General features: G+C 35.5%; 1 protein-coding gene across 1 annotated transcript in view; it reads left to right on the top strand.

Moving 5' to 3' along the window:
• Positions 1 to 15,117, top strand: part of zbtb47b (zinc finger and BTB domain containing 47b) — a 30,157-nt gene extending 15,040 nt beyond the window's left edge. The window contains exons 3-7 of the mRNA XM_082183568.1: positions 2,426 to 3,691; positions 4,900 to 5,047; positions 7,172 to 7,287; positions 8,988 to 9,132; positions 10,853 to 15,117. Of these exons, the coding sequence (XP_082039694.1) occupies positions 2,495 to 3,691; positions 4,900 to 5,047; positions 7,172 to 7,287; positions 8,988 to 9,132; positions 10,853 to 11,256 (2,010 nt within the window). The 5' untranslated portion in view covers positions 2,426 to 2,494 and the 3' untranslated portion in view covers positions 11,257 to 15,117. The remainder of the gene's footprint in view (positions 1 to 2,425; positions 3,692 to 4,899; positions 5,048 to 7,171; positions 7,288 to 8,987; positions 9,133 to 10,852) is intronic.

Raw genomic sequence — 15,117 nt, 5'->3', positions numbered from 1 at the left:
TTAAAGCATTGTAAGCCATAAACTAAGTCAACCAGCTATGAGGTGAATCACAACATTATAAACTTCGATTTTAAAATAGTAAAATATTTAACAAAAATACAAAGGTACAAAACTGTATACAATCCAGTGAAGCATTGCGAACAACATAATCAAATTAAATACGAATTAAATCAATTTTTTTATAATTTTAAAAAGTTGATATACATATATACTGTATATATTGCGAAATATCTTTTTTTGCTTGTTTTGACTCTGATTTCTGTACAGAATCATGGAGAATAATGTAGTTATTCACCACAAATTCTGCTGTTAAACACGATTCTTTTAAAACTAAGTTGAAATTATGCAGACTAAGGCTTCAACCGAAGCAAATACTATTGCAACCTCGTATCTCACAGTAAGCCTGTCTTTAAAGGTTTATAAGTTATCGTTAAAAATCTATTTCCCTGTCGAGAAAAATAATGTTTTTACTTCCTGAACCCAACTGTTGCACTAGACCAGGCAAATATGTCAGTTTGGTGCAGCCAGCTGTTTCCAGAATGATTTTAGACATTAGTTTACGTGTAATGGTTTGGTCACAGTGAGCACATATGAGGATAAATATTGTTGTATTTTAAATAAGAGTTTATGCTGTCAATTGGGTGTATTTGTGGGTGACATTTAACAAGATTGATTGGACTTAATGGCCTCCTGAAAAGAAACTAATCCTGTTTACGGAGATAAAAAGTAACACTCTTAATTCCACTTGTTGTTAGTCACATAAAAGTCAGCGTAACCAATCTGTATAATTGTTTGGAGAGTTTGATATTTACTCTCCCTGCTCTCTTTAATTGTTTACTGGCCAGAGTTTTGTCTTGTGCATAATGATAACTCTAGCTAATGGTTAGCACACATCTCTGAATATCAATGTGCTTTTTACATACTTCTAATTCTCTCCACTCAGTTGGTTTGCCCTTTTCTCTTTTTGCTTGCTGCCTCTCCCTTTGTCCCTTTCTTTTTCCTCTGTGGAGTTTTTAAAGAGATGCTGTCCGGATCGAAACCTTGTCCTTCCTGATCTAAAATAAACCAACCTTGGGAGCAGAAGGGGAGGGCATAGCTGCAAGCTCCAGTAGATCCTGCCTTTCTCACTCTTAGATGGACTTTGTTTGATAATTTTTTCAAGCCCGCTGTGAATGAAATCAGTTCTGTGCAAAAATGTATTTTTACATGTCCTGACCTGATGTTTTTGGTCAACCTTTTATACAGTGTCACTTTAATAATAGTTATTGACATTAAACATAAAATATATATTTTCACTTTTTAGACACCAATATCTTGCTCTTAAACGTCAGTCAGAGGAAACAATTTCAACCAAACCACTTTTTTTTTTTGACAAGTAGATACCAAGTACAAACAAAATGAATTCAATAATAAAGTACAGAAAACAATCTAGTTAACAATAACCAAGCATGATTTAAAAATAACAAAAAAGATTTAATAAATAACACAACGAACTGCATTTAATCATTTTCACTTACATGCACCAATATATCCAGACATAGTAATAAACAGCCATATTTCCCTATATTTTTAATAGATCATTTAATTATGTAAACCTTTAAAGTTTTATAATGTTTACTGTTATTGTTAACTAAAACTATATAAAAAAAAAATTTTGGGGTAATAAAATGTTTTAAAAAGCTTAAATTAAATGTAAATATTTGATGAAAAATTGAATGAAAATTAGAAACTTTGCCTTGGCAACTAACTGAAATAAAAAATGAATTTAAATAAAAATATATTTAAAAAAAAACTACTTAAATTGACAGAAGCACATAACAAAACTACTAAATCTTAAACAAATTTTTAAATGAAAACTGAAAAGATGAAAAAAAATCGTATTTAATATATAAATAAATAGCGTACTATAAAATTATATAAATAATAATAAAATAATACTGACATTAACAGTTTTATAATGGTGGCACAAATTAATAATTGAATAAAATGCTATAATTCAGACTGTTTGAACTGATTAACTGAATTAGATTTAAATCAATAAATCGTGAAATCACAGCCACTATTAATACATCTCATCTTAACACTCTAATACTAGCAAGGTTTGAGACAAGGAAGCATTGTGAATCTAATAGTGAAAGGGAAACAGTGAAAGCGAAAGTGATACTGTGTTTAACATTTTTTATGGCCAAATAAAACCCCATTAAAATAATTATTCTAAGTCATATTATTACTAAATGCAATATTTGCCTGTGGCATTTACTGCATTGGTACTTTGCTCTAGAAATGCAAATCTAGATTTAAAATGTTTATTCTTGTTCTGTTTTCCAAGTGGATATAATGGTGCAGTTTATTATCTTATTATTTTTAAATAATTTGCTATGGTATTGTAAGATTAAAATATATGTTCTCCTGTCTTATCTCACAGTGGACTGCTGACTTCCCCTCTGCTGAGCTCTTTCTGCTGGAGGATGCAGTGCTACACTTTACTTGTTTAATGGACAGGTTGAACGAACGGCATCTCTACCAGCCTCCCCTGTGCGACGTGGACCTTGTACTGGTGTCGCGCTGTACATTTTCCGCCCACAAGTGCGTGCTGGATGAGCATAGACCCAACTTCCAGACCCTCCTCCCCCAGAGTCAACCGCTGCACCACATAAACCTGGCCTTTGAGGTGCTGAGCATCCAGATCCTCAACTTCATCTATATCTCCATCTTTGGAGTGCTACAAGTGGCCATTGTACTGCAGATGAGTGATTCCTGCCACAAACTACTTGGCTCCAATGAGATGGCTGACACAGACGGGCAGGGCAATGCCTCGTCCAATCAGATGTACAAGATGAAGGAGATTGAGAAGATGTACACACAGCAAGGAAATGGTACTTTCTCATTGCTTGTAGAGGATAGTGGGGTCAGTAGGGAAAATACCCAGACACATTCATCTAGCATCCACTCCATCCCTCAGGCCAAACACTTCTACAAAAATGATGACAGCAGAGGGGGAGTGGCTAGTGGAGGAGGGCGGGGCTTGTGCAAAATGGAGGGAGGGGCCTGTTTCAATGAAGCGGGAGCCCAGGATGGTTCTGTCTCTTTTAACAGAGAGCAGATTATTGTGGAGGTCAATCTCAATAACCAGACTTTGAATGTTTCTAAAGGGTCAGACGGAAAGGGCATCACCTCAAGTACCTCATCCCTCCTCGTTCACCGTCGCACTAGTCTTCCCGATGCGGAGGAGGGGAAGGAACAGTCTGATAACGAAGATGCTGACGAGGACAAAGAAGAATATGAACAAGGAAAGGAAGAGATGGAAAATTGCAGTGATGATGAGGAAGAGGAAGAGAACAACCTCAACATTCCAGAAACAGGACACACCAGCATGGGAAGACGCCGTGCCACAAGAATACTAACTGGCACAGATGCCGCCATGAGACAGACACTAATCGACTCCACACTAGGGGAGGGGAGGAAGAGGAGAAAAGAGCAGGAGAGTCTGGGGCAGAAGGTGAAGCTCGAAGAGAAGCAGCACTTTTCCTGCAAGAAGTGCCCTCGTATTTTTAACAACCGCTGGTACTTGGAGAAGCACATGAACGTCACACACAACCGCATGCAGATCTGCAATAAATGCGGCAAACGCTTTTTACTGGAGAGCGAGTTGCTGCTACACCATCAGACAAACTGTGAGAAAAACATACAGGTACACACACCTGTCTGCATGCACACGTTCACAAGGTCGATCTATAAGGCCGATTTCACACAAGCAATTGCACCAAATGCTTGTGTGAAATCTGCCTAATAGATCAACATTGTAATAATAATAATACATTTGTAACACGAAATCTGTTCCCACAGAACTGGGACACTCATTATCGTAATTAAATTAACCAATTTGATTATATATTTTAATGCCGATATACACTACTGTTCAAAAGTTAGTTTTTTATTTTTAATTGTAATAATATTTCACAATATTGCTGTTTTTACCATATTTTTTATCAAATAAATTCAGCCTTGATGAGTATAAGAGACAAAAAAACTTACTGACTCAAAACTTTTCAATGGTAGTACATGTATATTATATTATACTATCCATGCTTATTTCCTAAATGTATTTTTAGATGTAGATCACCATCATCTAATGCTCACTTCAAGTTAATAATTTAAAATACTTTTTAATAACACTGTTAAATGCAATTTTTAGCAATAATCAAAATGAATATGAATCTTTTGTTCTGTAAATTATAATGATGCAATGCCAATTGTTGAGTTATTACTGATTATTTAATTTAATTTAGAAAAAAATAGTGTAGAATTTTAAAATCAACCATTTATTTATTGGTTATTGGTCATAACATGAAAATAATGATAAATTTGTTAGTTTATCAGTGTACACCTAGTTTCTATCCACCAAAAATAGTATAGACCTGTCAGCTTCTTATAACACATTTTATCATGTTTAAAGGTGGATTATGTGCATTCTCTTCTGTACTCTGCTATGAGTGCATAATGCAGAGCAGAATGATAAACCAGAGAGTTGGGGTGATATATAGGCACAGACTGTATTAGGGTGCGGAGAACAGCTGTTTTCTGCCATTAAAGCAGGTCTGCCAGGCAATTTCCGCCTCAAACTCAAACTGGGTCTAAAACATCCAGCACTCATTTGTCTCTGCTATATTAAGCACTTACGGGGAATTCAGTGTAATTAAGGAAATTGTGCTGTTGTGTTTAATTTGGTATAAATGAATTTAAGTTAGAGGTGCCCTTTGCAATATTCAATCTTTATTTAGCTTGTGCAGTTCTTGGTTCTCTCTCAGAATAGTAAAATCCTGTTGTGTTTTCCATCGACCCCTAAGGGAAAGCTGTTTAGTCTAATGCCGTTCATTTGGATCCTCTGATCTTTTGTAGTGCGTGACTTGTGGAAAAGCCTTTAAAAAGCTGTGGTCTTTACACGAACACAACAAGATTGTCCATGGATATGCCGAGAAGAAGTTCTCTTGTGAAATCTGTGAAAAGAAATTCTACACCATGGCACATGTCCGGAAACACATGGTTGGTGAGTACTGGGTCAATTACTGGGTCATTCTGTCATTATTTAGTCACTTTCATGTTGTTCCAAACCCGTATGAATTTTTATTTCTCCTAGTTAAACAAAAAGTGATTTTTTAAAGAATATCCTGGACACTCTTTTTCACTGTCATCAAAGTGATTAAGGACTGAAGCTATGCTTACTTTGTCTAAAGAACAGATTGAAATTTAAGTAATTATTCACTGAAAATCTTGACATGCACCTTTACATTGTAAAAAAAATATTTTTCAAATTTTTTAATAAAACAAAGATTTTAAATTGGAGTATGGGGTAACAGTTTACAATAAGGTTCTATTAGTCCCATTAATGCATTAACTAACACTAAACAACGCATTTGTTACAATATTTTTAAATCTTTGACTTTGATATGGTCCTTTTACATTTACCTGGTTTAAATTAATATTGCCCGTCATGCACAGTTGCCCTAAAGCCACCAGGGGAGGAGGTGGCACCGGGGTTTGGGCCCGTCATCACTGCTTGCAGCTATATTTAATCTTTGTTCACCTTAATTAATAAACTATTTACATTTAGTTCATGTTAGTTCAGGTCGATCAAATAATAATAACTGATAAAACTTTTGATTTTAATAATGTGTTAGTAAATGTTTTAATTAATATTAAGGGTACGTTTACACGACAACGATATGCTTAAAACCGACAAGTTTGACACCATTGTCAAAATGATCCCCATTCACACGGATCCGCAAAAACGACTAAAAACGTTGTATTCTGCTGCCAGGCCATTAGATGGCGATGAAACACTATAGACTGAACACTTACATGCATGTGCATGATGTCATCGTCTTCAAAGATTCGCGTTTTTGTTGTTTACACAGAGACCGTTTTCAAAAACGTGCACTTTTCAAAAGTTTGCTGCTTTGAAACAATTCATATTGTTAAAAGCGCTATATAAATGAAGGTGACTTGACTTGACTCCTGAAAGATGTAGTTATGTACGATTTGTGAATGAATCACTCTTTTGAGTCACTCTTTTTGAATCAGTTATCTAGTTCACAAACCTCTTCCAAAGGATTCAACCTTAAACTGTCTCTCAATTCAAGACCCTCCTTTTCAGGCAACAGGCCACATCTTGATACTTTATCCTCATTTTAACATCAAACAATACCACCTGCCACAGCTAGGTGGCAGTCAAGATGCTGCTTAATACAGCAGCCCTGTCTAATGCACAAAGACATATTGTGGTGTAAATGAACCTTCAGGCAGAGGTAATACAGCCCACCCTGGCCTTCATACTGTACGGTACTTTCATCTTCTGAAGCTTGATCTTCCCAGAGCTTGGTCCAACACAATAGTGAAATACCCAGCTCTGTTTTGAGCAGGGGAAAGAGCCGCTGTGACCTTGCTTTACCATCCAGAACAGACTGAGCCGAGGACAGAGGCTGTATTGTTTAATCTGCCCTGACAGCAGAGAGGAAATATCTTATCTAGAAGAACTTCCTTCTACCAGAATCCACTCAATTGTCCACTGGGTAACAAGTTACACTTGCTCATCTAACACTGACAACTGAGTAAATGCAGTAATAATGCAGTCTTATTACAGACAAAGCCATGCCACAATCTTACTCTAACCTCAAAAACTAACACTGAGATGTGTTTAAGATGAAATTAAGCTTTAATTCCTTTTTTTTATCAGTTAAATATCTAGTTCAGTCATGAAACTCTACAGGGCGCAGACTGATTGGCCTCTGCTGATCCTGCAGCCAATGAGATCGCTCTGGTTAATTTTTCCTTTAAGCTATTCCTGCAGTGCGCTATCAGATATCTTCTGAAACCCTCCACCTCCCCCAGCTCCACATGCCTAGATCTGCTATGGGATTTATGTATGTCTATTTATGCAGCAGCATATCTTACATGCTCACAAGCAGTGTATCTGTGTATCTATTAGCAGTAACAAGTCCATACTTGCTCTGCAGCAGCAGCAGTGAAGCAGATCTAGGCCGCAAAGACCAAATACATTAACATTGACATATTCAATAACATGCTAAAACTATTCCTAGATTTGTCATGATTGAACTGTTACTATCAAAGCAAAATAAGAAAGCATTTCTTGAATTTTGGTTGTTCATTGCAGCTCACACTAAGGACATGCCGTTCACTTGTGAGACGTGTGGGAAGTCCTTCAAACGCAGCATGTCTCTTAAAGTGCACTCTCTCCAGCACTCTGGAGAAAAGCCCTTCAAGTGTGAGGTGAGTTCACTTATGTGGATTATGTGCATTTCATTTTTGTCTTTTTCACAGAAAAAGTCATTTTCCCTTAAGTTTACACTCAAGTGTAACTTTGTTTTTAAATGTTTTTGAAAAAAGTCTCTTATGTACGGTGGCCGAGAGAGCTCAACGCGCTGCAACTGAAGAAAACACATGCAAATAGAAAAAACACCGGCAAATTAAGAAAACATCTTCATCAGTTTTACAACACATGTGTGCTCCAAATACTCACAACACACCCAAATACAGAAACGCGCTGCAAATAGAACAGACCACAACGGAAATGTATCCAGGGAACCCCAATAAGTGACAAACCTTTATATATAAAATATATACCTTTAAAATATATATTATATTTTGTAATATATACATCAGTTACATTGTACAAATTTTGTCATGCTATGTTTAAATAAGTTTCATAATAATGTTAGGTAATGCAGGGTCCAAAGATAAGAAGGCAAGTTTTAAAGTTGAGACACTCACACACAGATATAACATATATTTTAAAAACTTTTTTGTGTAAAATTTTTATTTATTTGCAACATTTATGTTAACCGCAATAATAAGAAATGTCTGTTGTAAGAACAGCTATTCAGCTGATGGACACGGCGCTGCGTTGTCATGGGAACATCCCAGGTGAAAATAATGAGGAAATTCAGTTGTCTTTCGTTGCTCCCTTCAGCAAGTGCGATCCAAACGGCTACATAATGGCACACAAGTGCCCTGCTCACTCCAAAGTCCCCACTTCAAGGGCTCTGCCCTTCGAAGGGGGTAGGGCATAGAGATGCTCACGAGCAATAAGCATGTCCCAGCTGGGTTCGTCAATTATTGGGGTCCCCTGGAAACATTTCCATGTGGTCTGTGCTATTTGCAGCACGTTTCTGTATGTGATTGTGTTGTGAACGTTTGCATCGCGTTTCTGTATTTGGTTCTGTTGTGAGTATTTGGAGCACACAAATACATTTGGAGTTGTGTGTTTTCTTCAGTTGCAGCGCGTTAAGCTCTCTCGGCCACCGTACTTATGCTCACCAAGGCTGCATTTATTTGATTTAAAAAATCCATTAAAAACAGTGATAATGTAAAATATTTTTACAATTTAAAATAACTGTTTTCTATTTTCTTTTCTTTTTTAAGTGTAATTTATTCCTGTGATGTCAAAGCTGAATTTTACGCATCCATTACTTCTGTCTTAAGTGTCACAAGATCCTTCAGAAATCATTCTATTATGCTGTAACATTTAATTATTATTAATGTTGAAACGGTTGTACTGCTTAATTCTTTTTTTTTTTTCAGGATTCTTTAATGAATGGAAAGTTCTAAAGTACAGCATTTATTTGAAATAGAAATCTTTTGTAACATTATAAATGTCTTTACTACCAATTTAATGCATGGTTGCTGAATTAAATTAATCTCTTAAAAAAAATTAAATAAATGATGAAAGTCAGTATCTTTCATCATACGAACATTGTTACCTTAACACTTGACAACCAGAAAGTGTCAAAATACTTATTAATTTTGAACAGCGTTCAATGTTTGAAATGTTTTATCATTTCAAATATTTTTGTTTTAATGTTTTGGTTGAAATATGTGTTTGTGATATATGTCTTAAAAATAACTATAAGCAGAGGAACATAGATGTAAATTATAATCTACTGTATCTGATGCCACTACTCATGTTGTAGAACTGCAGTGAAAGATTCCAGTACAAATACCAGCTGAGGTCACATATGAGCATCCATATCGGACACAAGCAGTTCATGTGCCAGTGGTGTGGGAAAGACTTCAACATGAAGCAATACTTTGATGAACACATGAAGACCCACACTGGTAGGAACCACCACTCTGGCACCTGTCATAAGCACAGTCAACACAAATCTTGATTTGATATTATTATTTTTAGTTTTATTATTTAATATTAGTACAAATAATTGTAATTTTATATATATATATATATATATATATACATATATATATACACTCCCCTAAAGGATTATTAGGAATGCTTTCAGCACCTTGTTGAATCAATGCCACGTAGAATTAAGGCAGTTCTGAAGGCGAAAGGGGGTCAAACACAGTATTAGTATGGTGTTCCTAATAATCCTTTAGGTGAGTGTATATATATATATATATATATATATATATATATATATATATATATATATATATATATATTAGGGGTGACCCCGAATAGTCGAAGATTCGATGCTTCGATAGGAGGAGCCTGATTCGACTACCGATCTCACGGTCGAATCTTCGTTATGAAACGAGGATCATGCCACTTTGGCTATATGAGGGCGCCCAATGTCTGATTTCACATAGAACTAGCTTTTATGTAAATACGTTAATATTCAGCCTATTATGATAATGCTGTAGGCCTATATAAAAATGTGCAAAGAAAGAAGCTTTTAATAAATATTTTTTAACGTGCGTGAATAAATCCAAACACCCCGTGACAGATTTAAGTTTCACTTTCAATCGAACAGACCGACAGAGGAGCGTCTTCGCGGCAAGGATTTAAATCTTTAACAATGTCTGGGATAAGAAAATCTAAAGTGTGGATGTACACTATTAGAAAGGATATTCTCCAAGGCTGGATTTAGCATCAGGAAAACCATGATCGCACTTCTGCCGGCCAACGTTAACATGTTTCACGCATAGACTGGGTTTCACGTTAGAATGTATTTTATCCGCGCGCACAATTTGAAAAGACTCCAACGGACAGACAGAGTGAAAGACTTTCAGGATTTGTTCTCTCTATCAGGTACAAGTGATTACAAAACTTTTCAGCCGGTTCTAATTTTATTTTTGGATGCTGTGAACATTTTTAGCTAAAAAGACTGCCTCTCCAGTTTAGCATGTATTGTTGTTTCTGCAGTTAAAAAGACAAAGTTGAAAATTCTGGCTACTATCGTTATTTTAATAATTTATTTATTTTTATTTTATTTATTAATCTGTCAGGGTTATCTAATCTAACTATTTGTGGCTTGTGTTTTGAATATATGTTCCCCTGCACTTTAGGCATTTTGCACACATTTTCTCCTCATCCTGTGACTTGATTCTGATTTATTTCGTTTTGTATTTTTATTTATTAGAAAGGTATATTCTGTTCTAATTTAATTTAGTAAATTAATTGTTTATTTTTTCGGTGCATCGATGTTGTGCTGTAGGCTGGCCTGCTCGCACAGGTAATTTAGCCGATTTAATTTGATTTGCATGTGAAATGCAAATCTGCAGTGTGGCCTTTCTGGAGTTATTTCTGTTATTTCTTAGTTTTATTGATCAAAAATGTTTTCATACATTTTCTTATATCTTTGTGTGATTTTCTGTACATCGCGGCTTTGAAACGTTAAAGCCCCGCCCCCAGCCCCACCCCCATACACATGATTCGACTATTAGTCGACTATAGGCAAGACATGACGATTCTGATTCGACTATGAAAATCCATAGTCGGGGACAGCCCTAATATATATATATATATACTGTATATATAAACTAAACTGCCAGTGTGAATGCACACTAAGTTCTTTAATCTTTTTATCCTTTCCAGGAGAGAAACCATATATCTGTGAGGTCTGTGGAAAGAGCTTCACGAGCCGGCCCAATATGAAAAGGCACCGCCGCACTCACACTGGCGAGAAGCCGTACCCTTGTGACGTCTGCGGACAGCGTTTCCGTTTCTCCAACATGCTCAAAGCCCACAAGGAGAAGTGCTTCCAGGTCAGCAACCCCATGGTATCTGATACCACCAACCTTCTGGGACTGGACCCCACGTCAACTGATATGGACCCACCAGCCAATCAGTTACCCAGTCATCCCATGACCCCTCCTGGAGAGGCATCCAGTCTCCACCAGGTCAAGTCGCTCTCGCTTCCCTTCGTTCACTCTATCGTAGGTCTTCCCTCTCCCCCGACCCTGTTTTCCACTGAAAGGGTTAACTCCGGTAACAACTAGTTTTTTAAGGTTCCTTTGATTGTTTATTGTCTGAAACCCAAAGCTTGCAGTAGCTCCCCGTGAGCTTTTTGATTCACATCTGATGTGAATCACTCTCATATGGGTTTACAAACATGCTGAGCAAGGTCTAAGACTTCCGGCAGGTGTTTGAACAGTGTGCGACACTGAATATTCTTTTTAAACTGTGCAAATTTTCACTTATCTTATTCTCATAGAGATATTTTATATACTGTGCAAATAAGCTTCTCGTATTACAGAAAGAAAACAAATGTTCTCATTATTTTTGTTGATGTTCGATGCATTTTTTTGTGAGCTACAGGATTAGCAGTTAGCACTGCATTTCTTCACATGCTCTCCGCTATAGTCGTTCATGCTTTGTCCGTTGAGATTCCCATTAGCTGCATTACAAAATACAATTGCGTATTGAACCCACAGCAGAGGGCGCTGTGGGACGTGAGCATTGCGAAGTTTCGGAACAGCTCTTTAGCCAATTAAAATGTAGCATAAATATGTCCCCCCCTGCCATAACCAAATCCAGATGTATCGCAGTAACCAAATCCTGTTAGCATATGTTATAACTGAATATGAAATGTATAATCACTCCAGCACCTTATTTTTAATCGTAGATGTATTTATATTGTCCTGTCTTCTTCGTATTCTGAAAGTTTAACGTTTTGCCACATGAGGTCCTCTGATATTTGCAGGTTTGTTTCGCGAAGCGTCTGTGCAGGGCACAGATTGGACGGTTGGTTTGTATCAAAGGTTATATGTAGCAAAGGCACTTGAGAAAACCTTTATTATTTTTTAAAATCCCAAAGAAGGATGCTTCGCAATTCTTTTTCTCTCTATAATATTTTACAATTTTCAGAGCACTTTACTCTCAGTGTTGGCCATATGTGTAATGGCAAAATCTGAAACGCCTAAACCACTTATGAGTGTGAAATGGAGTGTGTTTTATTTGCATGGAGGCAATATCAAACCTGGATGAGCGCCAGGGTATGTTTGGTTCAAAAATATTTCTGTTGAATGTCTGAAATGCTTTATGGTACACAGAACAGGTTTATCCGCTATTTTTTTTAACAGTGATTTATCAGTCATCATTAATGCTTTCACTTATTTTTTTCACTTCACACAATTTTTATGCTAGTTTAAAATGACAGCGGGCCTGCATAACTTGTAGAAAGTGAAGGCTTCAGTTTTCAAATGATGGAAATCATGTTGTTTTGTGCCCTAAAAATTTAGCAAACTATTAGACCTGTCTTCTGGGACTCATGTACGCTGTAAGATGGTCCTGTTGAGAGGCCACATAGAATTCAAAATGATAAAATTATAGAAAGTTTGTCACAATTTCCTTACCCACTGTCAGAGGATTTTTATAGACAAAATATAGTTGAAGAAAACACTCTAACAACTCTAGGAGCAGTAAAATGTTGTAGCTATAATAGGTATTATCCTATTTAAATATATATAAATATACACACACACATTTACGATATATATAAACATACATAGTCTGTAAATAAACTCTGTGTCAGTTTCTGTTTAATCAGTTTTCTTTGTTTACATTCTTTGTAGAGTCAAATGAATGTGGCGAGATGTGGAGGTCAGCACTCATGAAAGAACTTGCAAGATAGAAATAAGTTTTTATATTGGGAAATGGGAATAAACTCTAGAATTTTACTTTCTTACGTAATTTTAATTACTTAAATATTACCGTACCTTGTTCACAGTACATCAGTCATGTTTCTGGGTTAAGAAAACGCAGCGTAATGCAAGTAATGGCAAGTGGTTTTAAATGGTATGTGTTTCTTTAAGAAGTTTCTGAAAGTCCCGACAGAATGGTCAGTTAAATATGGAAGCTTGTTTGTGCCGTGGAATAAAAAAAATAAAAAGGTAATAACGTCTTTTTATCTCACCATTCCAAGAAAAAAAAAAGAGTCTGAATTGCGAGTTTTTCTGTATCTCTCAATTCTGAGGGGGGAAAAGTCCGTTTATATCTACTTTATCTCGCAATTCAGAATTGTGAGATGAAAAAAATCGCAATTGCGAGTTATAAAGTGGGAATTGTGACATATAAACTTGCAATTGCGAGAGAAAAAAAGTCAGAATTGTTAGACAAAAAGTCACATTTACCTTTTTTTTTATTCCGTGGCGGTTAACAAGCTTGCATAGTTAAAGGAACGGTTCACCCAAAAATGTATATTCTGTTATTGTTATGACTTTATCCCTTTACAAAAGGGGTTATTAATAGCAGAATGCTCAAGCTGCTACATGAGGGTGAGTAAATGATGACAGCAATTTAATTCAATCTAAACTATACCTTTAAGTTTGGAATGGAATTGTAAAAAATTTGGAATTAATAATAATAATAATAATAAACAGAGCATAACATGCTAGGTGTACACTGTAAAAATATGTATGATCAATAAGATCAATTATAAGAGGCACTATAACAAACTTGTCTTAAGTGTGTAATGGAATAGAGTTGCCATGATCATTGTGGAAGATAATGGTGATCTGAGCAGAGACCATGACCAGAGGGTCTTTTAAAAAGGACTTTTTTATTTAGCATAAATCTAAATGTTGTGCCAGATGATTATTGTTTAAGCCTTTTTATGGTTATGCCACGGATATGTTGTTAGTGTTCTTTACATGTTTTTCAGTGTCATATTGCACCTTATACCCAACTAACTTTATTACAGTGTCCTCAACCTTCGATGTTTATATTTTTAAAGTCCCTTTTAATATATGTTAAAAAAAAAAAATTTCATCTCATGTTCCTTTAACGATATTATTGAAATATTAAAAACTTCCCCAGAAAGTTTTCTGATGCACATAGCACTTGCTTTATGTCTTATAACAAGGTGAATCCCTTTTTTTGTGTGCACTTTATTTGGATATTAATGTTATGGTACAAGGTTTTGGATAACATGTTTTGTTAAAAAGTTTAAAAGAAACTGCTGAAGGCTTTCTGTTATGATCATATTTCCCCCCTTCATTTCTCTCTCTCTCTCTCTCTCTCTCTCTCTCTCTCTCTCACTCAAACTAAAGTCTTATTGTTTTACATGCAGTGAAATTGCACAGAAGTAAATCTCTATCTTTTGAGATATTGTAGTACGAAAAGGCCATTGAAGAGCTAAATTTTGAATTGATTTTGTGCATCTGAAAGAAAATATTTCTCTTACAGGTTGTGATGTAGAATAAAAGGTGGAAGTCAAGTCTTTACTTTTTTATGTTCTGCATAATTTACTAGTGTGTATTATTCCTAGTTTGCTGCTTATTAAGAAAGACTTCGGATGCTTGTGGCCTTTTTTCCTTTCTTTTTTTAAAAGTATGTGTATTTAAGTGATTTTGGAAAGAGAGAAAGATTTATATTAAGAAGGATTTGTCTGTTATTTTAGTTTGTTCTGTTGTGTGCTATCCTTTGTAATAAATTATAAGTGATAGCAAGAGGCGATTTGCACTTCAGAATTTGAGTAGTTTTTATTCTTGTCCGTTTAATTTTTAAAGAAACCACTCACCATAGTTATATTGGAAAGACATTATAAAACCAAATTCAAGAAATATATTAACTTTTTTTCCTAAACTAGCACTCAACATGCAATACTTAAACGTACCCATACTTTCAATGTATTAAAACAATCATGAGTGTGACTGTTCTATACGCTAGTATGTCTTAGTTAACTTTGTGTACATGCAGTTGGCAGTTGTGCTGGTTCTGTCAGCAGAATACTAAACAATACAAAGTCTAGCGGTGCTAATAAAATGAAGCTGTATTTTGTCATTTATTGTATTGGGTAGTATTTATTGTCTGTAACAAAATAAAATTATCATTTCAATAGTAAACTAAATGAAAAAGCA

The sequence above is a fragment of the Leuciscus leuciscus genome, assembly GCF_965113295.1.
Source record: "Leuciscus leuciscus genome assembly, chromosome: 11".
NCBI lineage: Eukaryota > Metazoa > Chordata > Actinopteri > Cypriniformes > Leuciscidae > Leuciscus > Leuciscus leuciscus.
Note: the sequence above shows the minus strand (reverse complement) of the source record. Positions and strands in the feature narration are given on the sequence as shown.